Raw genomic sequence first — 28,000 nt, 5'->3', positions numbered from 1 at the left:
CTGGCCTATTCCGTTCAGAGGAGTCACTGGCCTGTAGTCATTGGCCTGTTTCCTTCAAACAGAGAAGTCACTGGCCTGTTTCCTTCAAACAGAGGAGTCACTGTTTCCTTCAAACAGAGGAATCACTAGCCTATTCCCTTCCAACAGAGAAGTCACTGGCATATTCCGTTCAGAGGAGTCACTGGCCTGTAGTCACTGGCCTGTTTCCTTCAAACAGAGGAATCACTGGCCTGTTTCCTTCAAACAGAGGAATCACTGGCCTATTCCCTTCAAACAGAGGAGTCAATGATGGAAGAACCTGACTCTGTTATGCTGGTGGTGGTTTTGAAATACAAGAGGGGGGGAATGTAACATTGTATGACTCACTCCATGGATTTTTCAAATCACTATCACAGTTGTCACTGTCAGAGTATACAGGGTACAAGAACTGGACATGATTCTTTGATAAGATGAACTGAAATCCAAGGCAATTCTTTCTCCCTTTTTTTTAGTGTGGATGAAGTCATGACACATGTTCAGAAATGTTTTGGACATTTTAAGACAATTTTGCACCCATCATTTCAATAATTACAACATCTTTGTCAAAGGTACTTAAACACACTCGCAGCACTTATCAATTGACTATTTTTATCAATGGTACTTTGACACACTCACAGTACTTATCTATTGACAAACTCACACAAATCAAAGAAGACTGAAGACTGCAGACCCAAACAAAAATCATGTACTTTGCTCTCTTTGTCTTTTACTTTCCTAAGGACTTCCAATTTTCCTAGATGTAGACCGTTGGCTGTTGCATTGCCAGCAAGTCTGTCCGCTTTCTCATTTCCCTTAACACCTGTATGTCCCAGGCAGTGTGACCATGTAAGCTTTTGAATCTGAAAGCTGCGCACTGCCTCATACCACTCTGGGCTTCCCATTCCACTTATTTTGTACGAGTCAGAATCATAGTATGTTGGTTCCCAGCTGTATGAATACATGACAGCCACTGGAGAGCATGTGTCACAGCTTCAACTTCCATTGTCAGGCTGGAGGTTGTGACTTTGTACACAGCATTCTCTTCCCTAAAATCCCATTGGGGTTTTGGACGCAGATTAACAAAAATCATGTACTTTGCTCTCTTTGTCTTACACTTTCGACACGGGGGTGAACCAATAGAAACTGAGTAAATCATTGCATGTCTAAAAAGAAGCTTTCTTCTTGCTGTAATTTTTGCCACTAACTCTTGCCAACTACAATGAATCACAGCACCATTTGTCACAGCTCAACTTAATCATGAAACAAGCATAAACTTTGAATAATTTAAGACAATGCACAAACACACAGCTTTCTCATTTGAGAAACACACCTGATGGTAAAAAGAGTGATGGTCATACAACACCGTTAAATGTATATATATATATCATGTTTTCAATTTGATGAACTGAACATCAAAAAAACAACCACTGAGCATTCAGAATAACAGGCAATTTGAGAACAAAGGATCTTTTCTGTAAGATGAAATCAGTTATTTTCTTCTCTTATTCTACCGTCATTAGTAACCAGTTATTATACCTGATATCATTCTCTGGTAGTCATAACAACTGACTTTGAATAAACAAAACAGTAAACTACCCGGTAACCTCATACACACATTTTGAAATTGACCAATGTTTTCTTCTTTTAAAAAGAAGAAAAAACAAGAGAGGCAAGGCCTTCAAGACTCACTTGTGATACACTTCAAAAAAAAAAAAAAAAATCTAATCGTTAAAATGTGTTCTGTATTTGTTATTTTAAAGCTTCAGGTTAAAAAAAAAAAAAAAGAAGAAAAAAAAAAAGAAAAGTCCTAACCAGATTCAAACCTCGCGTGTTCAGGTGAGAAGAAACTGTCTTACCCATTACACTATCGTGGCTCCTTAACTGACGTTCTAAAATTTAATATTTAAACATACTTTTTTAAAGGGCGATAAATCGATTGTGGTATTCACAGTGAGAACGCTGTTTAAATCATATTATTCTGGTGTATCCTGGGCATTCAAAAAATCTTTAAGGGCAATAAAAAAAAAATCTTTTAAAGTCCGCAGTAAAGGAGACGTGGCTTTCGCCGCAACCACACTGCAACATTTAGCCATTTTCTCTAGATCTAGATAGATGTACAAGTTTAGTTACACCCGACAGGAATGTAGTATGACACGGTCGATTCAATTTCTCTTTTATGTTCATTCTAGTTTTATAGTTTTAAAGTTGATATGAAAATTTATTATTTTGTTAAACTAATAACATGTAGAGCCAAGTACTTCTAAACATCATATGAAGTGAAAAGGACTTCATTTTGAGAAAAATCAAGACTGGAAATTTTTTCGTTTCATCAATTCAAGGGTATTAACTCGCATGGTTTACAATTTTTAACTGTGAATTCCGACTGATTCTGTGGATATTTTTATGGCAGTTTGGGGCATAATCCAGTAAGTGATGAGACATTCACAAATCTTTCTCTGAATAAATAACGGTCTCCTTCTCCAACTTTCCATCACATGTTATTGTGTATTGTCCATTGAATATAGGATTGAACGGGCAGGTCAACAACCTGAAACAAAATGGCCGCGTTCGCGAAGAATATGAGCACGCGCTTTGAATGTGTATAAATATGTGTACGCAACTGATTTTTGCCCATGACCTTCAGGGCTCAGCCAACAGATCTGTAAAGTCCACTCCTCGTATTGATTTTAGTATTTTCCGAAAAAGACCACTTGGGCGAATGAACATAGTGAAAGCCCTGTACACTGAGAGTAAAACACACAAGCTTTTTATGTATTGAGTATAATTTCAAAATGTAATGTTTAAGATGAGAAAGATCAGTTTAAAGCAAATTAAGTGCCCTAGCATTAATTACAGATTAATTTCCCTTTTTTACTATCTGCACCAAAACGTTTGCAAAATAAATGTAATTTCCATGCTTAGCAAAAGAAGTCCCCGTTTGAACAAAAAATTATAATAATGACTGCTCTTGTTGTTGTGTCAGAATATCAGATCAAAGTGCCAAGTTTAAAGAATAAAAAAAATATAAATATAACAGTAAATGCAGTTTGCATATAATTTGGCTTCTTTTTTTATTTTTTTGTGCCCATCCCAGAAGTGCAATACTGTTTTAAACAAGATGACTGGAAAGAACTAAATTTTTCCTATTTTTATGCCTAATTTGGTGTCAACTGACAAAGTATTTGCAGAGAAAATGTCAATGTTAAAGTTTACCACGGACACACACACACACACAGACAACTGAACACCGGGTTAAAACATAGACTTACTTTGTTTACACAAGTGAGTCAAAAAACACAACAAACATTTTGAAATTGACCAAGGTTTTCTTCTCTTTTTTTTTAAAGAAAAAAAAACACAACTTCACTTTGGGAAAAGGCTAGCAGCCTTCAGCCAACACGAACCTTTCTGGTAAACACGTATCACCATCTTTTTTGCCTATACAAAAAATCAGACATAAATTTACATTTCAAGAAACACAATACTTAACAACAATTTAAATTTTATACAGGCAAGATTGAAGAAACTAACTATACCTTTTGACAATCCTCATAACTAAAAAAAAAAAAACATTTTCCCACTTTGCTGATAACCTACAGTGTGACAAAACTCAGTACACCATGGAAGAAAAGAAAATATTCTGAAAAAAAAACCCAGCTTTTATAAGGACAATGAACAGGCACAAACTGCTAAAAACGAAATGTCCTAATACAGACATGAATTGTATAAGACAGTATGTGACACTCAATGATTTGCCACTGATGATTTTGGCTTTCTTGGCGCGCACGCACACGCACACACACACATGTACATACACAAACACACAGTAAACATCACAATGGCCTAGAGGTAGCACTTAACAAGTTGGCTCATCTTCCGTACAAATCGACATCAAGATGAACTCATGTACAAACACAACATTAAGTGTGGACAATGATCATTTATCCAAATCATATGCAACACAGTCCCATAAAGTCAACTCAAAAGAGCGGAAAATCTCATAACATAACACACACTGCTTATAACAACAATGAATGTGGCTAATCTGAATCTCTGACATATATTTCACATAAACCTCACAACGCAAACATAACATGCACTGCTTATAACGATGAATGTGGCTGAATCTGAATCTCTGACACACACTTGACATTTTTACTCCATTGTTGTGAGGGAATGAGAATACATGATCAGATGAATACTGGCATGTGAAATCACCCTCTCTGTCACAGGCATAAAAACCCCACCGAAACATTTGTTGACAACAGACATGACCTGTGACCTTGAAGTATTAACATGGACAGATTACAAGACCAATCTTACCAACTAACGAACGCACGCAACCCCCCACCCCACTCCCCCCACACACACTAATACACACTAACATGCACACACACTTCAACATCAAATACCTGGAATGTAAAAGAGCAAGTCAAAACTTAAATCAACAATAAAACAACATACTGTCACCCCTGATCCTCTTGAAGATTCACTCAAACGTCAGTTTGGGAATCTATCAGATTCACATTCATTCACTCTCTCTCTCTCTCCCTTTCTCTCCCCCCCTTCCTCTCTGAGCTAGTGTGTGTGTGTGCGCACGCGCATGTGCTCACAAAAACATTAAACATCTATATCAAACTTTGAATGTCAATCAAATTTTTAAATCAGGCTTGCATGCGTGAGTTGCAGACTTGCACGTCGCTACTGATTCTGTGTTACCACAACTGCTTTCACATCCTTGGAGAAAGCATTTCATTCACAAACATCTCTTGCATGTGCATGAAATGAACTGCTCTGTCTTTCACTTATCACACAGGACAGTGCTGACTTCTGATATGCTTGTGTACAGGGCAAAAATTTACCCATTACAAATCATTCACTGAAACACTGTGTGCAATGCATCCTTTCTTCAGAAAAAAAAAAATCAAATTGGAATCTGTTGAAACAAAATGGGATAGCATACACACATCATCACAATGAAACTGTTCCGACAAGAAAATGCAGCAACAAACATCACAGAAAATGTTTAGAAAAATGTACACACAGTTACCATCAGAACACATCCGAATAAGTATCTCTCTAGCTAGCCCAGAGAAACTAGGTTTTATATGATAACATCCACTGTAACCAGTCATGCCCCTAAAAAAAAAAGTGACTGAATGGTTTTCGAAAGGGATGGGGAAAAAATACAGATTATTGTTGAGAGTGTGATAAACAAAAGTTCTTCATGAGTGCGGACAAAAAGAAGATTCCCTCTTTAAAGTGTGCTAAATGACATGACCACAAGACTCCAGGAAACCAAAAGAGCAGGTTGCATATCAACAGTCTCCAGAGACAACACAGCAAAAGACCACAGCCATGAACAACTTGACCTTAAGGGCTTACTGCCGACAGGTCGTTAAACTCAACTCTACCTACAACACAGCAATAACAAGGGCAACTGCATGAACATTACCTGTTACTATTTCTGTCTCAAGGCCTGACCAGCGCACTGGATTTACGCGTAGGTCAGGCATCTGCAGTTGTTTTTTAAAGCAGTGTGGTGTAGCTTATAAGAACTGGTCTGCATGCTTTCACACCTTCTTGAAACTAAAACTGTAACTTCTTCTTCTTCTTTGTTCGTGGGCTGCAACTCCCATGTTCACTCATATGCACACGAGTGGGCTTTTACATGTATGACCATTTTTACCCCACCATGTAGGCAGCCATACTCCATTTTCGGGGGTGTGCATGCTGGGTATGTTCTTGTTTCCATAACCCACCGAACGCTGACATGGATTACAGGATCTTTAACGTGCGTATTTGATCTTCTGCTTGCATATACACACGAAGGGGGTTCAGGCACTAGCAGGTCTGCACATATGTTGACCTGGGAGATCGTAAAAATCTCCACCCTTCACCCACCAGGCGCCGTTACCGTGATTCGAACCCGGGACCCTCAGATTGACGGTCCAACACTTTAACCACTCGGCTATTGCGCCCGTCTGAAACTGTAACAATCGATACAACACTGACAATGACTCCAAGACTGATACTGAGAAACTTCAAGCAAATACAACCTCTCTCTAAAACTTAACTGAAAAGAAAGACTGATAACGAGAAACTTCAAGCAAACACAACCTCCCTCTAAAACTTACCTGAAAAGAAAGCATTACTTTTTTCTTTTCTTTTTTTTAATAAAGAATATGATATCTGACATTTTAAACCAGTGTCATCAATCTCATACAACGTTATGCCTGTGTCACATTCAATTAACCCCTTGACTGCTACCGACAAGTTTTCTCTTTAGTGAAGGCTGTCACACCATTGGGAACACACTGAATTTACAGGTCACGATGTCAGTCACCATCTTTTATCTTAACTTCTTCCTCTTGGGATGGCGTTACTTTCATTCAGCAAAAAACCAAGGACACAAATTAAAACTACGCAAGGTGCACCGTGTACTTAAAATCGCACAACACTGATCTCATTTCAATAAAGTTCAGCAGTCAAGGGGTTAAAAAAGATGCCTGACCGACCGACATTCCTGAACAGCTGACACCTCTATGATGAGAGAAATTTCTCACCTGACCTCTCATTCATTTTCAGTGAATTTCCCCATCTTTTTTTCCAAACAGGAAAACTATATAAAAAGTGTGAGGGCAAAAAAAAAAGAAAAAAAAAGCTGACTATATCAGTAGGAATGCATCACACACTTCAGATATCTTCCTTTCTGCAAGCCTTCAACAATTATTGTAACAACAGCAACAACAGGCATGATGCTAGAGCAACACTGTGAGAATATCCCACAAACACTTGTGTCCTTCTTTGGTTTAGATCTGCATTTCCCCCGAGTCAACGTCGTCCTTTATCAATGTAAGCACTTGGAGAAGAAAACAAGACATGACATTAACTCACTCAGTACGGCCAGTCCTCTCTTCTCCTCTATACATACCCCTCGGATGTCCTGTGGGTGTCTGAATGACCCAACCTTTAGCTTCCGTCGTCAGAATTGTGGTCTTCTTTGTCAACTTTCACCTCTTCAGTATAAGAGCATTCCGCATGCAATATTTTGATGATGGTAATTGGGGTGAAACGCTGTTAACGTCGTCTCTGTCGCCGTTCGTATGGAGAGAGTTAAACAAGCAGTTCACATAGGAAAACAAAACAACAATCCTGGAAGATAATAACACTAACACACATACATTGTCCAATGACCCAGGGATGAAATATCATGTACAAAATAAAGCTGAATGCTTGTGTTTTGTCTCTTGATACAGTGCAGATATGCACACCACTTCAATCACATCACACCTGGTCTCAAAACTTCTTTCTTTTCTTTTTTTTTTTTTTTTTTTTTTTTTTTTTTGACATAGTTGGGAAGGAAGACCCTTGAGGAAAAGGTTCTGAACTCATAACGTGGAACAACTTAATCATCTCAAAACCAGTCCCCACCCCCCACCCCCCCGCCCCCAACCTCTCATTAAAAACAACTACAACATGACATGGGAGAGGTACTGATAGTGTGTTATCATACTCTGAATGGTGTGTGGCTTTAAAGGGCGTTACCGTGATGCAAAACGTTGAAGAAAGTCTGCAGTCTGCAAGCCTGAAAGACCGTGCTATGTTCCTTCAGTGTATTACACTGCTGATGTCCCATATCTGGGGAAAAAGAAGAAAGAAAGAAAAATAAAAGAGGTTGATAATAATCATACTTTTACTACTACTACTAGTATTGAATGACATTTATAAAGCGCAATTCTATAGAAGAAACTCTTTGCATACACACACACACACACACACACACACACACACATATATATATATATATATATATATACACACACACACACACACACACAGATGCCAACCCCTGTCAAGTGTTTGTAGGAACAATCAGGAAATTTGGAAGGAACATTTTGAATTTGGTAGGAACATTCGTAAATTTTATCTACAACTGTGTACAAGGCATACAAACACTAGGGCCTACCTGCAAAACAGTATAACTGCTGCAATTAAGCTGAATGGTCCACTCAAAGCCTTTTCAATATAAACATGCATGCAATTAGCTGAGCATCTTTACTTGAGAGGAGGAGTTTGTATTATACTCCATGTCTGGTGATACATATACTTACCGTGTCAAACTGATGCAAACTAGGCCTATTGGTTTGCTCTGCTGCGCCAAATTTCGCGCGGCTAACAGTGAAAAGACGAGCCGTCTTGCCCGGTCCGCTCTTAGCCAATCAAACGTCTCTAAAAGCCATAAGCGCTGAATCATTCCTTTGGCCAAGGCTCTCCACACCGTCTTGTCAGGTTTATGCTCTGTCTCGTCTTACGCTTTTTTTGGCTATTAAGCGTATTCATTTGGCCTTACTTTGCTGCATGCGGCTTGTCTGTATTGTATTCTTACATTCTGTGTATTCCATTCGACTTGGCCCCCTCGATTCGTTCGTTTTTCTCTACCACTAAGTCGATCCTGTCTTTCCTTTCTCTGTTGGGGGTCGGATTTTCGCTGGGTGCCTAAGCACGGGTACCATGCCTCGTATGCCATCCCACGAAAGCAGGGATCATGAGGCTGGAATTAAGACTCGGCAAGAGACCCTCCCAAATTAGCTGAGCATCTTCACTTGAGACCAAGGTTAGTGGTGACTGCCCTGGCCTCGTGATCAATAGGTCAATGGAATGTCTGGGTAATATTACGACAGGAAAGCATGTGACTATGCTATGTAGTTGAAAATGAACTCAGAACAATTTCGATGTTGACATAACGTCAATACAAACTGCGATCATGCGTAACAAAATATGTCAAAATTTTAACAGTTAGCATCTCTGTATATACACACACTCAGAGTGGCACGGATAGCAAAAAACCCATATACTGCAGCCGTCTGGGAACCCATTAAAATCTATTAAATTGTCTTTGCATGTTAGTCTCTGTGTGAGTGAGTGTACGTGAGACTTTGGTGCTTGTGTGTATATGTATGTGTGTGTATACAAGTGTGTGCATTTGCATGTGTGCGCATGTGTATGTGTGTCTGTGTTTGTGTGAGACTGTGTGTGTGTGTATGTGTGTGTGTGTACATGCGTGCACGTGTGTGTGAGACTGTGTGTGTGCATCTCTTTGTGTTTGTGTGTGTGTGTGTGTGTGTGTGTGTGCATCTGTGTGTTTGTGTGTGTGTGTGTGTGCATCTGTGTGTTTGTGTGTGTGTATGTGTGTGTGTGCACGTGCGCATGTGTGTACATAAGCGTGTGTTTGCATGTGTGTGTGTGTGTGTGTGTGTATGTGCATGTTTGCATGTGTGTGAGTGTGTGCATGCATACCTTCATCACTCTGTCTTTCCCTGTGGTGAGGAGCAAGCTGCGTGTAACGTCCAGACTCAGGTGTACAACGTTGTGTCGAATGTCATGGAATGTCGCCAAAGGGGCTTTACTGTCCACAGACACACAGAAAAGAGACATCACAGAGACAAGACGAAAGGATGACCACTGCATCTATAAAACTGAAGTTCAATATAAATATTGAATGGTTACATAGTGCTGTGTGTGTTCTTTCGATTTTTAGCATGTATCTGTGTGTGTGTGTGTGTGTGTGTGTGTGTGTGTGTGTGACACAGAGAGAGTTTGTGTGTGTGTGTGTGTGTGTGAGAGAGAGAGAGAGAGAGAGAGAGCAAGTGTGAGTGTGTGTGTGTTGTATACATGTATGTGTGTGTGTGTGTACATGGGTAGGTGTGTATGTGCATATTTGCATGTGCAGGTGAGACCTGCCTAACTTTTCCAAGGATCTGTCCAACTGTCTTCTTTCAAAGCGACTTTTTGTCATATTTTTCCTTCACTGATCTCTTTCTTCGCCTTTTAACAAAATTTTACTTCCTGATATGTTCATCAACTGCAGTGGACTATGAATTTGTTATCTGATACAACTGATAATACAGTTCATCAGCTGTCGTGTTAAAACTGAAGTGCAACATTGTGAGCACGGTATAAGCTTTAAGCTTGTTGATGCTCTTTTGTCATTGATTGCATTGTAATCATGTGTATTGTTGAACAATTAAAGATTATTCAAACCAATTTGAGTACAAAAAATCCTGAAATAGAATATGTCAGTACATATGAATTCTCTGTTGAAAAATGTAACACAGTAAAATCTCAAAAAAAGTATGTCATCAAAACTTGTCTAACACACACACACACACACACACAGACACACACACACACACACCATGTACCTAAAAAAATTAAAACAGGATGAAAGTTTTTCAGAATGGTTCTAAACACACACCCACACACACACAAACACAAACAATATGTACCTAAAAATTAAACGAGGATTAATATTTTTTCATAATGGTCCAAATCACACACACACACACACATACACACACACAAACACACACATACACACACACACACACACACACCATGTACCTAAAAAACCAAAAGTAAAAGATGATTTTTTTTCACAACCATGTACCTAAAAAAACAAATTTTAAAAAGATGAATTTTTTGTAACAATGGTTCAGAACACACACACACACACACACACACGTACACACACACACACACGCACACACACTCACAAACACACTCACACACACACACACACTTTCTCTCCCTCTCTCTCTCTCTCTCTCTCACACACACACATACACAAATACATACACTCTCTCTCACACACACACACACACAAAACTTCAGCAAGAAAACTCACTCTTCATCTGTTATCTGGCTGTAGCAATCATCACAGACTCGAACCTCATACTCATAACCCAGTGGAGGTATCGTTGAACGCTTACTGCTGCACTTGTTGCAGAATACTTGGCCACAGCGCCGACAGTGATGCTGCCAAAAAATACAGACGATTTAAAAGTGCTGCCAGAACAGGCATAACATGTCAGACAATTGAATGGCGCTGCCAGAACAGGCATAACATGTCAGACAACTGAATGGTGCTGCCATAAATATAGCCATTCTATACGTCAGACAACTGAATGGTGCTGCCAGAAAAAGCCATTCTATATGTCAGACAACTGAATGGTGCTGCCAGAAAAATAGCCATTCTATATGTCAGACAAAATAGCCATTCTATATGTCAGAAAACTGAATGGTGCTACCAGAAAAAGCCATTCTATATGTCAGACAACTGAATGGTGCTACCAGAAAAAGCCATTCTATATGTCAGACAACTGAATGGTGCTGCCAGAAAAAGCCATTCTATATGTCAGACAACTGAATGGTGCTGCCAGAAAAACAGCCATTCTATATGTCAGACAATTTAATGGTGCTGCCAGAAAAATAGCCATTCTATATGTCAGACAACTGAATGGTGCTGCCAGAAAAATAGCCATTCTATATGTCAGACAAAATAGCCATTCTATATGTCAGAAAACTGAATGGTGCTGCCAGAAAAATAGCCATTCTATATGTCAGACAACTGAATGGTGCTGCCAGAAAAAGCCATTCTATATGTCAGACAACTGAATGGTGCTGCCAGAAAAATAGCCATTCTATATGTCAGACAACTGAATGGTGCTGCCAGAAAAATAGCCATTCTATCTCATCTCATCTCATCTATCCCTTGACCCGTGGGTGGGTCGTTGGGGCACCATGGATGACTGCCTGGTCAGCTCGCGCCACCTGCCTCGGTCCTCAGCGGCCCTTTGAGTTGTGGCAAATGGCAGGCCCGTCCACTCTTTGATGTTGTCCTCCCACCGCTTTCTCTGTCTGCCTCTCTTCCTCCTTCCTTGTACGGTACCCTGCAGGATGGTCTTGGCTAGGCCGTCTGATCGTGTGACGTGTCCATACCAGCGGAGCTTGCGTTCCTTCACTGTGGTTAGCAGGTCTTTGAATGGGCCAATGGCGTTTTGGACTCTTCTTTTCACTTCCTCATTTATGATGTGGTCTTTGTATGTAATGTTCAGGATCTTGCGGAAGCATCTCATTTCCAGGGCCTGGATTCTTCTCTGGAGTTCTGCAGTGAGGGTCCAGGATTCGCAAGCGTATAGAAATATTGAGAAGATTCTATATGTCAGACAAAATATATATGTCAGAAAACTGAATGGTGCTGCCAGAAAAATAGCCATTCTATATGTCAGACAATTTAATGGTGCTGCCAGAACAGACGTGTTAGATGTCAGGCAACTTAACTCTTTCACTGCCAAGTTTCTGTGTGAAAAACACTCCCCAGCGCCAAATATTTTAGAGACAATGTTCTCAGTCACACGCTTCATTTCATGTCAAAACAACACAATGGAACTGGTCACTTCAAACTGGGTTAGGAAGCAATGGTTAGTCATTGTTCTATTGGCAGTAAACTGGCTGCAGCTGTCAAGATTTGTTACAATGTGAAAAACGGTCCTTTTAACATGACCCTGGATGTTGACTAAAGTCACCTATGGCGGTACACTCTCTAGTCAACTAAGGCTGCCTATGGCAGTGAAGGAGTTAATGGTGCTGCAAGAAAAAGAGACCTGCTACCTGTAAGACAACTGAACGGTGATGCCAGAAAAATAATGTCACATGTCAGACAATTCAACGGTGCTGCCAGAAGGGACATATTACATGTCAGAAAACTTAAAAGTGTCGGCAGTAAAAGAGACCTGCTACCTGTCAAGACAACTGAATAGTGCTGCCAGAAAAAAACAGACATTCTGTATGTCAGACAACGATGCTGCCAGGAAAAGAGACATATCAGATGTCATATTAGATGTCAGGCAACTTATTTCTACAGAAAGAGACATTTCTGATGTCAGGCAACTCATTTCTTCATTGCTGTTGTTTTTGTTTTTTGTTGTTGTTGTAGCTGGGTTTTTCGTGTGTTTTTTTGTCTAATCATTTGTCTTCTGCATGTCTTTCATTTTTATTATATTCTAACATATTCACTTACTTGTTTATTAATTTCATTTCACTTCATGTCAATGTTTTACGCAAACCTAAGGTGGGTTCTCAAGGTCTGACCGGAGAAAGCAAGACGGACTTCCTGTGTATATAGGAGTAGATGACTCCCTGTATATATAGGAGTGGGTGACTTCCTGCATATATAGGAGTGGGTGACTTCCTCTGTATATAGGAGTAGGTGACTTCCTGTGTATATAGGAGTGGGTGACTTCCTGCGTATATAGGAGTGGGTGACTTCCTCTGTATATAGGAGTAGGTGACTCCCTGTATATACAGGAGTAGGTGACTGCCTGTGTACACAGGAGTAGGTGACTTCCTCTGTATATAGGAGTAGGTGACTCCCTGTATATATAGGAGTAGGTGACTGCCTGTGTATACAGGAGTAGGTGACTCCCTGTATACATAGGAGTAGGTGACTACCTGTGTATATAGGAGTAGGTGATTCCCTGTATATATAGGAGTAGGTGACTTCCTCTATATATAGGAGTAGGTGACTCCCTGTATATATAGGAGTAGGTGACTCCCTGTATATATAGGAGTAGGTGACTTCCTGTATATATAGGAGTAGGTGACTTCCTGTATATATAGGAGTAGGTGACTCCCTGTATATATAGGAGTAGGTGACTCCCTGTGTATATAGGAGTAGGTGACTTCCTCTATATATAGGAGTAGGTGACTCCCTGTATATATAGGAGTAAGTGACTCCCTGTATATATAGGAGTAGGTGACTCCCTGTGTATATAGGAGTAGGTGACTCCCTGTATATATAGGAGTAGGTGACTTCCTGTGTATATAGGAGTAGGTGACTCCCTGTATATATAGGAGTAGGTGACTTCCTGTGTATAAAGGAGTAGGTGACTCCCTGTATATATAGGAGTAGGTGACTCCCTGGATATATAGGAGTAGGTGACTTCCTGTATATATAGGAGTTGGTGACTTCCTGTGTATATAGGAGTAGGTGACTCCCTGTATATACAGGAGTAGGTGACTCCCTGTATATATAGGAGTAGGTGACTTCCTGTGTATATAGGAGTAGGTGACTCCAAATAACAGGCATTATCATTCTATTCTTGGGAATATCATCAATGATGAAGACCTGAACTTGAACTGAACAATTTTAATTCACATGGCAATGAGAAGCAACATCCTGCTTAACTGCAGCCTGTGGATAATTGCAAAGAAAATATTTTTAGAAAATATAAAAAGCTTTCATACCAGAATGATTAACGATATACAGGATACATAATAAACACTGCTCAAATGATAGATACCTAAATTCTGCAATTTCCAGATCACTTGTATATACAGTCATCACTGACTGAGCCAATAAATGCCCACAAACTCTTCTTTTTCAGTGTTCATGTAAACAAATTCCACACTGACTTGTAAATTACACTGGGGATTTTACACGCATGACCATTTGTAACCCCGTAAATTAGGCAGTTACTCTTGTTGTCAGGGCAAGAATAATAATAATAATAATAATAATAATAGTCTGTACTTATATGGCATAAATTCCCCTTATAATGGGCTCTAAGCGCCTCACATGAAATAATATACATACAATAGTGCATTATAGCACACAAGAACACATGAGGACATAGAAGTGAAAATCGCCGCAGTCTGTTTCGGGAGGAATCATGAGCTCCGGGCCTGGGAGAGTCTCTTGCCGAGTCTCAGTCCCAGCATCATGATCCCTGCCTTCGTGGCATGGCACACGAGGCATGGAACCCGCGCTTAGGCACCCAGCAAAAATCCGACCCCCAACAGAGAAAGGAAAGACAGGATCAACTTAGAGGTAGAGAAAAACAAACGAATCGAGGGTGCCGAGTCGAATCGAGTACACAGAATGTAAGAATACAATACAGACAAGCCACATGCAGCAAAATAAGGCCAAATGAATACGCTTAATAGCCATAAAAAGCGTAAGACGAGACAGAGCGTAAACCTGACAAGATGGCGTGGAGAGCCTTGGCCAAAGGAATGATCCAGCGCTTATAGCTTTTAGAGGTGTTTGATTGGCTGAGAGCAGACCAGGCCAAGACTGCTTGTCTTTTCACTGTTAGCCGCACGAAATTTGGCCAAGCAGAGCAAACCGATAGGCCTAGTTTGCATCAGTTTGACATGGTAGAGTATATGACACCAAAACTACAAATTGCAGATATGAATAATCACAGAAAAAAGGCACAAAGTATGCCATACACACACACACACACACACACACACACATACACACAGACACACACACACATTCACATACACAATGAAACTCGAATGAAGGGGAAGGGGAGGGGGAACACAAGAGGAATGTAGAGGGTGGGAGGGGACAAAGGACTCTGCTCTGTCACATCCAAAGGCCATTTTAACAGGTAGGTTTTTAGTTAGGTAGTTACCTTTCTGTTATCAGTTTGAACAGGTAGGTTTTTAATTAGGTAGTTACCTTTCTGTTATCAGTTTGAACAGGTAGGTTTTTAGTTAGGTAGTTACCTTTCTGTTATCAGTTTGAACAGGTAGGTTATTAGTTAGGTAGTGATGGCCTAGAGGTAACGCATCCGCCTAGGAAGCGAGAGAATCTGAGCGCGCATGTTCAAATCACAGCTCAGCCGCCGATATTTTCTCTCCCTCCACTAGACCTTGAGTGGTGGTCTGGACGCTAGTCATTCGGGTGAGACCGAGGTCCCATGTGCAGCATGCTGGTTCAAATCACGGCTCAGCCGCCGATATTTTCTCTCCCTCCACTAGACCTTGAGTGGTGGTCTGGACGCTAGTCATTCGGATGAGACCGAGATCCCATGTGCAGCATGCACTTAGCAAATGTAAAAGAACCCACAGCAACAAAAGGGTTGTTCCTGGCAAAATTCTGTAGAAAAAATCCACTTCTAGGAAAAACAAATAAAACTGCACACAGGAAAAACTACAAAAAAAATGGGTGGTGCTGTAGTGTAGCGATGCGCTCTCCCTGGGGAGAGCAGCCCGAATTTCACACAGAGAAATCTGTTGTGATAAAAAGAAATACAAAAATACAAAATACCCGTCTGTTATCACTTTGAACATGTAGGTTTTTAGTTAGGTAGTTACCTGTCTGTTACCATTCTGAAAAGGTAGGTTTTTAGTTAGGTAGTTACCTGTCTGTTACCATTTTGACCAGGTAGGTTTTTAGTTACGTAGTTACCCGTCTGTTACCATTTTGAACAGGTAGGTTTTTAGTTACGTAGTTACCTGTCTGTTACCATTTTGAACAGGTAGGTTTTTAGTTACGTAGTTACCCGTCTGTTACCATTTTGAACAGGTAGGTTTTTAGTTAGGTAGTTACCTGTCTGTTACCGATCGTCTTCTCGACCCACATTCTGCGGAAGTTCCAGAAGAAAGGACACTGACACTTGCTGCAGGCGTCACCGTCCATCCACTCAGGAGTCTGCAAGCAAGCACAGGGCAACGCTGATCGTTCTTCTGCTGCTTCGCTTCATGTGTACACGCACATACATCTTCCGCTTACCACCACAGTACTTATGCACACGCAGAGTATCTCCATTCTTTCCTTTGCTTTTTGGTTTTCACAAGCAGGCTGCAGTAAACTTGCCAACAAGAGCTACAGCAAAACTGGTGCTGTACAAGTGGCGCCTTAACTGTTACAATCGTTCTTGAAAACACAATTAAGACATTTTAACAGTCCGCTCTAAGAATCATCGGAACTGACCAAATTAATTCCACTCAATTAATGTTCAAGAGCAGTTACACTACTTCAAATTTTCAGGAAAGGCCACCAAAAAACATTACACTGAACCACACCTTCAACACTAATACAAATTAATTATATTCCTCACAGTTTCAGGGATGATAAAATTTATTACACAACTTCAGTTCTTCAGAGCTTGTCAAAATAATATTGCAAATTCAAATTTTCAGACTTGATCAAAATACCCAAACTAAATCAATTCTTCAGCATTGATCAAAATAACCAAACTCTTTGTATCTTTAGTAGTGACCAGCTTATTATAATTACACTCTTCAATTCCTGAAGACTGAGCATTGATCAAAATAACCAAACTCTTTGTATCTTTAGTCATGACCAGAATAATTACACTCTGCAACTCCTGAAGACTGATCAAATACACTACTTGAAATCTTCAGGACTTAGCAAAATAATAACACAAATTCAAATTACATTCTCAACCAAATTTTTCTCATATATAATTTTGCTATGTCCACTCTTGTTCATATTATGATGAAGGTACCAGGAGTCAAACAAAAAAAAAAAAAAAAAGAATACAATAATGACACTACCACCAGTCAATACCTCCATACGATTGACGTCCATGTCCCACAATGCCAGGATGCAGTCATCGGCGACAGAGACCACCTGTTTGCTGCTCTCAATGTATGCCAGACCCTGAACCTTATCCCTGAACACAACAACACTCACTCTTCACTTTGGAACATGCGCTTTTAGAAAGGATTTTTTTTTTTTTACCTATGATTACCTTCATCTAAACATGTTTCCAATTTTTTTTCTCCACTGCAATGGGAAGTCATTTATAGATTAGGTTTTTTGGGGTGTTTTTTTTTTATAGATTGGTCTTTTGTGAAGGACTCTGACTCTCAAACTGGGAGGCAAGCCCGCACTGGCTCTTTCTTAGTGCGGCAGCCATAGGGGCTAGTTGGCCTTTGGGAACCATCCAAACACTATCTGTCTAAAAACCCTCTTGGCTGAGAGAGTGAGGATGTAACTTGGGCAAAGCACTCTCCACCATAATCAAATTCTAGCCCACATAGTCGGGACACCAGTTGTCTCCTCTGCTGCCCTGATGGTTCAGTTCAGTTACTCAAGGAGGATTCACTGCCTACAGACAAATCCATATACGCTACACCACATCTTCTAAGCAAATGCCTGAGCAGCCCTGATGGTCTAAGTTGGACACAACTGACTATCTTACATACCATGACTCACTGGCACAGACTCTGACAGTGGTCTGATTCCTGTCCTGGTCAAAATACTACTTAGCTCAAGCAGAGAAACCGAAAGTAAACTGCAGCTAGTAACATATATTATATCCTTTCTTCAAGCTGCCACTTTACGCTGGCAGCTTCTTTCCTCTACCAAACAGGTTCCATTTTCACTCCAATGTGTCTGTCTGCCAATCTGCCTGTCAGCACTACACAAAAAGTTGACAAATTATTGCTGAACTTTTGTGGATCTGATGACCATGGATGGTTTTAGGGGTAGTGGGGGGAAGTTGGCATGGACCAACTGATCAGATGTAGGTGATAACTGGAATCAGTTTCCTGATTCAGGGAATTTGTAGGAAGGGGGAAGATTCTTCACCACTGAAAAACAATTTGTATCCCAGTGCGATATCTTGACAAAATACTGTAACTTTTTGACTGAGTTAGCACACAGTAAGAGTGATTTACAGAATCAGCTTAAATATAAGCTGTACGCCTTGAAGAAAAAATTCCATCTTAAGCAGTACTTTTCAATGAACACAAAAAAATTTAAATTTTACACACTGATTATCTTTATTTAATGATGCATGTTCACAGCACAGCTGTCAGAATTCAATGTGGACACACTTGTACTTTTAACGAACAAACAAACTTTTTTTTTAATGAGGGAAGTGGAATAAGCATGCACATGCTTTTTCAGATCCAACCCTCAGGGCAAAGAGAAATGAAATCAAAATATTCACAGGATATCTGCGAGTAAGAGACAAGGTTCCCACAGAAGCGACCAAACAAAATTCCACACTTTTTGCATACCTTTTCCATTCGCTTATCAAATGCATTAAACTCTTTGTTGAACAGTACTGGTCAAGTAGTTTATCATTCAAAATTCCAAGACTTTTTCAGATGCCAATGGGCAAAAAGGAAATTTTCTATCTAAAATAGCATAAATAAATAACATACTTGCCGTGACCCAACTAGTGCAGACTCCAGCAGGGGTCTGACATTCCTGTCCTGTGCAAACTACTATCCGCCTACGTGGAGAAAACGAAAGCAACTACGGCCGATAACCTCCCGGAAGTAGGTAACCTCCCCTTTGTCCCGCTGGCTAGCAAAACATTTTTTTTTACACTTTTCCAGCCCAGTAAATCGTCCTCTCATTTTTCAAAGACTTTTTCCAGATCTCTGTGTGAACCCTGATGAGAGCACAAACCTGACATGAACTGGAATTTTAAAAAAAATCATTTATACAAGATTAAGTATCAACTGAACTGGATGCAGTTTTGAAAGCACCAAATAACTGCAATGACATGTTACTTTTAGCCTAAGTGTGGCTGCGTATGGGGATGAGTGGGAACAAGAGGGCAATATCGCTAAAAGAGGCAGCAAAAAAAAAAAAAAAAGACAAGAGGTTAGTGTTGCATTACCCAAACGATCACACAATAAAATAAAGACCGCCAGTACTGTTTACATGTATCCCAGGAGCATCCTCCCAGCATGCTTCATTTCAACATCTGGAATACTTAACAATATAACTCAGTAAGTAACAAACAACAAGGGTGGCACGCAAGGCTTACATCAGTAATTCTACAGTTAGCCCCTTACTGATGTCCCTGAAGTTCAAAAGCTGTGCCCCTCCTGCCGCCAATGTCCCACACGATGACAGACTCATCAAAGCTGCCAGAGAACAGCAACTTGCGCTCGACATCCCAGGCTAAACAGCGGACGCTTCCTGAGACATAGACATGAAATGATTATTTATCATTAAAAGAATATTTCTACAGCATGTAGCTACAGAGCACTACACGCTTTACAATGACTTTAAGGAGTTTACAAAATACATGTATAAAAACTCACATAGAATTAAAACAATGCTCAATACATCTTCACAGGGTGTCACCAGTTGCTTCAAAGCTGATATTCACATGGATTTCACTGCATCTACATAATTATGACCCCATCTCACAGACAAAGCTGATCTCTCTCCCTCTCTCTCTCAGTCTCTTTTTCTCTCCCCCTATCGCTCTGTCTCTTTCTCACGCACATGCATGCGCACATACACGCACACACACACACACACACACAATGTATGAGCTGATTCACATGCATTAATCATTTTCCACCTGCTTTTTCTTCTATATGTCAGACACACACACACACACACACACACACACACACAGAAGGAGAATGGCAATGCCTGGAGGAAGTGAGCTAAGACAGCACAAGACAGGCAACAGTGAGACCTTTATTGGCTGCCTCATGTGCTGTGCTACATGGCACAAAGACGGTTAACTCAGTAACTAAACAAGCATTTAACCACACAGCAAATACCGATCCTCGCTCTCTCTCTCTCGCTCTCTCTCTCCAGATTATCCTCATCTTGTCTTCTCTTCTCTCCCTTTATCTTTCTCTCCAGGCCACCCACTTCTGTTCCCCTTTATCCCCATCCCACCCACCCACATCTGCCTCCCACACTGACCTGAATGTCCTTTCAGAGTAGTGATCAGGTCAAAGGTGGTATCGTTCAATTTCAGAACAGACACCTGCCCAGAGTAATCCCCAACAAAAGTGTACTTGGCCTGCTCATCAAATCTTGTTGTTAAAGAAATGTTCAATATTCTGAACCCTCTAAAAAGCTGTGATGTAACTGCAATGCTCCCTTTTTTTTCTTTTTTTTTTTCCTTCTTTCCAAATATCTTCTGCCAATTTGAAACTGCCTGAGGTAGTAAGGGAAAACACACACACACACACACACACACACACACACACACACACACACAGAGCACATTCCAGAAAGAAAGAAAGAAATCAATCAATCAATAGGAAAATCTACAGTTACAAGTCAGCAAATCCAAACTGAAAATGTGTAGTTGTTGATAACAAGGAGAGCGTGTTGCTACACTGAGAGCACCACCCTTTTTTTTTTCCTTTTTTTATATACCTGGAATTTTATTTGTTTTCCTAACGAAGTGGATTTTTTCAACATAATTTTGCCAGGGACGACCCTTTTGTTGCCGTGGGTTCTTTTATGTGCGCTTAGTGCATACTGCACATGGGACCTCAGTTTATCATCTCATCCAAATGTCTAGCATCCAGACCACCACTCAAGGTCTAGTGGAGGGGGAGAAAATACTGGCGGCTGTGGCAGGATTTGAACCAATACGCTCAGATTCTCTTGCTTCCTAGGCGGACGCGTTACAACCAGGCCAACACTCCACCCAGAATGTTATCTGAGTGCAATCAGCAGAAAAGGATACTCCATACAGAGGCACCAGGAGACAGCCTGGAAGCCGCCCAGTCGACGCCCTGTTTCCGAGCAGTGCCACTGGAAGTACTTGTCTTTCCCACAGCTCAGCACCCACTCACAGGCTAGGGAGAACTTCACCGCCATCACACGGCCCTGGTGGGCTGAGGGCAGGACCGAGAATCATCTTCTGTCAGCATGCGTGTTGTGTGTGTGTGTGTGTGTGTGTGTGTGTGTTCCTGCATGCTTGAGTGGCACACACGTGTGTGTGTGAGGGGGGGGGGGGGGCAGGGGGGTGAGGGTGTGTGTGTGGGAGGGGTGAGGTTGGGCATGTGTACGTGCACTGTATATATATATGTGTGTGTATTTTTCAGTGAGTAAGAGAGAAAGAGAGAGAGAGAGTGTGTGTGTGTGTGTGTGAAGTTGGGCATGTGTGTGTGTATTGTATATATATGTGTGTATATTTCTGAGTGAGAGAGAGAGAGAGAGAGAGAGTGTGTGTGTGTGTGAGAGAGAGAGTGTGTGCGCGTGTGAGCGCTGTATGTGTATGCTTGCATGTATGCATGTGAGTACAGCATATACTGCAAAACATTGGACCAAGGTAATACATATGCAGTCTTCTCTTAATGATTTATCTAATGTTTTCTCTTTTCATTCTGCAGAAACTCTTTGCACAAACATGCACACACACACACACACACACACACACACACACACAACCACACACACAGCAAACAGATGGACGAATGTGCATATGCAAGACTGTAGGAAACAAATCTGCATTGCAAAGATATAAATCAGCAGAAGAATGCTTTCTGGAAATAGGTACATTTTCTGACTAAGGATTTTCACTGAGAGTGTCCCTAATTTTTTTTTTTTTTTTTTTTTTAATTTACAACAAAAAAAAAATATAAAACAATCTTGAGTATGCTATGCCAGTAATAGAAAATGAATCAGTGCAAGTTCGGCTGTGGTGGCATTTATTTGTATTTGTATTTCTCTTTTTTTTTCTTTTTTTTTTTTAATCACAACAGATTTCTCTGTGTGAAATTCGGGCTGCTCTCCCCAGGGAGAGCGTGTTGCTATACTACAGCGCCACCCATTTTTGTTGTTTTTTTTTCCTGCATGCAGTTTTATTTGTTTTCCCTATCGAAGTGGATTTTTCTACAGAATTTTGCCAGGAACAACCCTTTTGTTGCCGTGGGTTCTTTTACATGTGCTAAGTGCATGCTGCACACGGGACCTCAGTTTATCATCTCATCTGAATGACTAGCGTCCAGACCACCACTCAAGGTCTAGTGGAGGGGGAGAAAATATTGGCAGCTGAGCCGTGGTTCGAGCCAGCGCTCTCAGATTCTCTCGCGTCCAAGGCAGATGCATTACCTCTAGGCCATCACTCTACCCTGATCTAATCTTGGCAAGTCTGGTTACCATAATTTTTATTGTGCTTCATAAAAAAAAAAATTTAAGACTAGCAAAGAGGTCAATGAAAACTAATATGTCAGATAAATGAAAAATTCATACCTATAAAATCTCTTTTGTGTGTCATCCGATTGAAATCATTTTCCATCAGAAATTCCTGAAAATTCAAAAAATAATAATAATAAAAAATAACATGGCATAATTCAACATCACCTGTTTCTCTCACATTTAACACACAAGGCAAAGTCACAACACATGTTTTGATTCAAACTGACTTCACCAAATACTGTACTGACAAAAAAAAAAAAAAAAAAAAAAAAAAGAAATTTGGTCTTTAATTTTGTGGCAAATCTCACTGTATCTGGGAAGCTTTAGTGTTTTCGTAAACAATGCTGTTAACCCTTACGCCACTTCTCCGTCAGTCAGCCTGCCCAGAGCGAAACTAGGTCAGCTAAGCCAGAGCACAACTGGAAAGTGCCTGGGCAAGAAATTGACTGAGACACATTGGCATTGCTGTACTCAAACTATGGTATCTTATAATTATCAGCAGCAAACTGAGAGTTTGGACTTTCATCCATAATAATATTTACAGCATCAGTCAATGTATACTGACATGAAGCTCGAGTTCCAGTGTAAGCACTTTGTTGAGCATCCATGAGTGTTGAGCGATCGCAGTTCAGCTTGCTTCGTTTGCCGTCATAACATGCAGTGAAAATGACATGTCCCATTCACTGCCTTCAGTGGAGAACCAATGCTTTCGAATCAGGTCATTTCAATCAGTTCAAGTGGTGAGTCAGTTAAGCAATTAATGAAAATTCAGCAGCATAATCCATCCTGATTTTCTTTTCCACATCATTCCATTTGAGGACAGGAAGTGGAAAAGGGAGAGCACTGAACGGCTGCAGTGTCACCAAATTTCTCATCATAAGTAACATGGATATTTTTTTTTTGTTTTTAGTCATGCATGTCATACTTTTCATATTATATTCACATTACTAAATTACCACACCAAGTTCTCATGAGCACTGCTCCCCTTTACTTGCTGGAATTACTTCCCATCTTGGACCAGTAAGGCAAACCTTATCTAATCTAAAAAGGAAGCTTTTCTAATATTGTATTTATACAAGCTGATTATTTACTTACTTATTATGTTTAACTATATCATCAAAGAATGTCTTTTACTGGTTCTGAGAAAAAAGTTTTCAATTATCAAACAATAAATCACTGGAAAATCTGAGGGCTTGTAACTTTTGCCCATGTATGAACTCTTCATAAAGGTGATGGTTGGAAAGGTCTAATCAATATCTATCAGCATGGCAGTCTTGCCAGGCCTGGTTTATATACCATGTTTGATTGTTCAGAAAATACCAATATTTAAGCTTACTACATACACACACACACACTTACGCAACACCCACAGACACACACACACACTTACACAACACCCATTTACACAACACACACACACTTACATGCACGCACATGCACACACACACACACACACTATTTACACAACACACAGACAGACATACAGACACACCCACATGCACACACACACACACACAAACACACTCTTACACACCCACACCCACAAATACACACACACAAACACTCACACACACACACACACACACACACACACACACACACAAACACACACACAAATACACAAACACTCACACACACACACACACACACACACACACACACACACACACACACACACACACACACACACACACACACAAACACACACACACACACACATATTGCACCCTGCCTCAATGGACAGCAGTGGCAGAGGGTCATCATCAATAATGAATTTTTCAGGCTTATCATGACTTCAAGCATAACTAATACACCACTGCACGTGACTGCAACAACTTACAGAAATGGTTCCATTATCCAATCCAACAAAAAGGCGACTGGTTTCTGGGCTGTAGTCAACACAGGATGCTTCAGCTATGACAAAGAAATATTTGTGGCATGTCTTATCAACTTTATGCAGATCTGTATATATGCATGCTCACACACACACACACACACACACACACACACACACACACACACACACACCATAACAACTATATATGTTCCCACACACAAGTATGCACGTATTTATGCACATGTGACATACACCACAAAACAGTACAGCACTGCACAAATAAACACTGCCAAATGCTGGTCTATCACAAAGTGAGTAAATCTTGAAACAAAGCAGCTTTCAAATGAAACAAAGATAAGCAAATTTGTGTGATTCAATGTAATTTAACCTATTGTACACATACGATAATCATGACTTGCACTACAATATCCCTGGGGATTCAGGAGTGATCATCCCCAACCCAGCAGGTCTAGTTGCAGGCTGCAGATAGCAGACAGCCTCCAGATTTGGAGGTCAGCCCTGAATAAGCTGGCTTGTAAGCAGTGGTGTCAAGCAGGGTTGCGTGCTCACCCCTACACTTTTCGGCATAATATTCTCCATGCTCCTATCATATGCATTTGCAAACAACAAAGATGGAGTTTACCTACACACAAGATCTGATGGAAAGCTCTTCGACCTGGGCTGACTCAGAGCCAAGACCAAAGCCAGGCATGACACCATCAGAGAGGCTCTCTGCGCCGATGACGCTGCAGCGGACGCACACAGATGAGGCCCTTCAGAGACTTACAGACTGCCTTGCACAGGCTTGCAACGAATTTGGCCTCACCATCAGCCTGAAGAAAACATAAGTGATGGGACAAGGCACTAACTCTCCTCCAACAATCAACATTGGGAGCCATGAGCTCAACTCTGTTGACAGTTTTCAGTACCTGGGGTCGACAATAAACTCTAGTCTTTCACTTGAGCCAGAGATCAATTCAAGAACTGTGAAGGCTGCCAGGGTCATGTCCAAACTTCACAAGATGGTGTGATCAAACAAAAACTTGACAGAGAACACCAAGCTGCAAGTGTACAGAGCTTGCGTTCTAAGCACCCTCCTCTACTCTAGTGAAACATGGACCACACGTTCCGCCCAAGAGAAAAGACAACACCAAACAGTTTCCATCTCCATTGCCTCAGATGCATTCTTGGAATCCGATGGCAGGACAAGATACCAAATACTGAAGTGCTTAAGCATGCAGACTTGCTAACTGTCTTCGCCATTCTGAGTCAACACCATCTTCGCTGGCTTGGTCATGTTCGTCAAATGGATGAAGGCCGTATCCCTAAAGATCTGTATGGTGAACTTTCAGAGTGGTCTAGGTCTTAAGGCCACCCCCAACTAAGATTCAAAGACGCTTGGAAACAGGACCTGAAAAGTACAGCCTTTGACTCGCTGAGGAGAAAAAGAGCCACATGCAAGTCAAATTATGTAAACCAAGCAGCATCTACCTGTACCTGTCCCACATGCAGTAGAGACTGCCACTCCAGCATTAGTCTACACAGCCACAGCAAGGAATGCAATGCCCAGCAGCAACTAAATTTCTAGTGCAGCCATCATCTCTTGGGGCAGGAGGCCAATGATGGAGACTACAATATATTGGAAAAGCCCTCTTTTAAGACTAATGGGTTGGGTTTTTTTCCATGACTCACACTAAAATATTTTGGAAAATCCCTCATAGACATCTTCTAATCTTGACATTCTCTTTAACTTTTAAGATTAAAATTGTTTCTTCAGATTGTGACTCTCTCTCTCTCTCTCTCTCTCTCTCTCTCTCTCTCTCAAAACAAACATATGGCACATGAGTCATAAACTATATAAGGAAAGTTCTAGCTCTTGGAAATTTACAAAATTTACTCAAAGACTGAAATATAGTTCTATACTTACAAGGCATCGCATGGTAGATACTTGGCCAGTACTGCCCAGAATCTCTTTTCTGCCATACTCGTAAAGTTCTGGTAAAAAAAATCCAGAAAAATAATCACAATAAATATCTACTTTCAACAATTTGCATCAATTATGATAAATTTATAAGATGCTATTTTTAAAAGAAAATTAATAGCCTGCTGGCTTGGTTTTAAAGGTAGGTTTTTATTTCTAATTCATTATGATTTGAAATATCCATCACTGAAAGCTGCTTGTTATGAACTGACATTGGTAGAACTATCAGCAATTTTGTCAGTCCACTTGTTTCTTTTGTAACAATGTTCAGCCAGCTGCAGTTAACAAAGGTGGTAAATTATACTATGATATAACAAAAAATCAATATATATAATATAGTATGCATACAAATAGTGCATGCAAAATATTTTTTGAATAGACATGCAGTTGAACACACATGCAGAATGCACAGAAGGGTGAATCGGCGAATGTCCTTTCACACACCAGGACTATGTGTACAGGTATCTGTCCTTTTTTCTACTTTTCTTTTAATGTGCTAGGTGTGGATCAGTCTACATGCTTTGAGTCCCTTTGAACTGAAACTAAACAGTTTCGTGACTATTCATAACTGAATATGTATCAGTTTTTACACAGTGTCACTTCTTCGCAGTCTTGCCGTCTCTCCCTTCCAACACCGGGGGAGGGGTTTCACCACTGCACGTGAAAAGCTGTGCTTGATTCTAAGAATAAAGTCCATTATGCGTATCCACCACTGTCAGCGCACACACCCGAAGTCAAATCAATGTTATCACAACAGATTTAAATGACATTTCTTTTGTTTCATGGTCTCAGAATAATCAAAGACAGAGAATGTGTGTGTGTGTGTGTGTGTGTGTGTGTGTGTGTGCAAAACCAAACCATGCTAATGGGAGGCGTGATTCGCTGCCTGCTTCGGTGCACGAGTCCAAGACAAACATCACGAACGGAAGTAGAGGTTAGTATGGAAAAAGGGAACAACATACTTACTTGTCGTTGCTAACACTTATTACCACATCTACTCTGGGCACCAGCAATGCCATGTTGATTGTATCTGAGGATCCATCTATTCTACTGACAAGTACTGGCTTCCTTGCTGCGCCTTGTTTACTTGGCTTGGGATGGGTCGCCATCTTGTTTGCTTGTATCACGTGATGGGAAAGCATCAAATGGTGTTCTTTTGTCTTAAGCTTATGTCCCTTTGATTTAAAATATTAATAATAATAAAACAACTAATTTCTCGCGCGCAGAGATCTTTTTTTTTTCATTACTATTTTTCAATATCATTTAATTTGATTGAAATATGCAGTAAGAACTCATTCTGAGGATCACTGACGACTACATTTCACCACCAAGGAAAAATCCAGCATCCCTTCCAGTGAAGTATGAAAAAAAAACCCATAAAATGATAATAATGATAATATAATATTAATTTTTATCATGATTGTGGAAACTCAATTTGAAGAAGAAGAAGAAGAAGAAGAAGAAGAAGAAGAAAAGTCTTCTCAATCAGGACCCTGGAATGCAAAAGGTAATGTTAGCTTGGATTTTTTTTTTCCACTGTCGCCGAGTTTTTTTGTTTTGTTTTGTTGGGTTTTTGTTTGTTTGTTTTCATCCATTCCCCTATATAAAATTCAAACTTTAAGCTTATTTATTAGAG

The 28,000-nt window shown here is 40.4% G+C and overlaps 1 protein-coding gene across 1 annotated transcript; it reads right to left on the bottom strand.

Moving 5' to 3' along the window:
- Positions 1-9: 9 nt before the first annotated feature.
- On the bottom strand, positions 10-27,474 carry LOC143289161 (WD repeat and FYVE domain-containing protein 2-like). Its single transcript, XM_076598064.1, has 12 exons — positions 27,331-27,474; positions 26,311-26,378; positions 24,387-24,460; positions 22,601-22,655; positions 21,090-21,240; positions 20,312-20,424; positions 19,438-19,564; positions 17,189-17,294; positions 16,205-16,306; positions 10,706-10,836; positions 9,319-9,427; positions 10-7,659 (listed from the first exon to the last, which is right to left on the bottom strand). The coding sequence occupies exons 1-12, from the start codon at positions 27,471-27,473 to the stop codon at positions 7,630-7,632; spliced, it is 1,209 nt and encodes a 402-aa protein (XP_076454179.1). The 5' UTR covers position 27,474; the 3' UTR covers positions 10-7,629.
- Between the last annotated feature and the right edge of the window lie 526 nt (positions 27,475-28,000).

Source organism: Babylonia areolata, chromosome 13 (assembly GCF_041734735.1).
Source record: "Babylonia areolata isolate BAREFJ2019XMU chromosome 13, ASM4173473v1, whole genome shotgun sequence".
Classification (NCBI taxonomy): Eukaryota; Metazoa; Mollusca; class Gastropoda; order Neogastropoda; family Buccinidae; genus Babylonia; species Babylonia areolata.
Note: the sequence above shows the minus strand (reverse complement) of the source record. Positions and strands in the feature narration are given on the sequence as shown.

Excerpts from the sequence above, each read along its gene's own strand:
- LOC143289161 (XM_076598064.1), bottom strand. The coding sequence starts at position 27,473 with ATGGCGACCCATCCCAAGCCAAGTAAACAAGGCGCAGCAAGGAAGCCA. Across the intron at positions 19,565-20,311 it reads TACTCTGAAAGGACATTCAG|GAAGCGTCCGCTGTTTAGCC; the intron begins GTCAGTGTGGGA and ends TCTATGTCTCAG. Across the intron at positions 16,307-17,188 it reads TGGACGTCAATCGTATGGAG|ACTCCTGAGTGGATGGACGG; the intron begins GTATTGACTGGT and ends GCTTGCTTGCAG.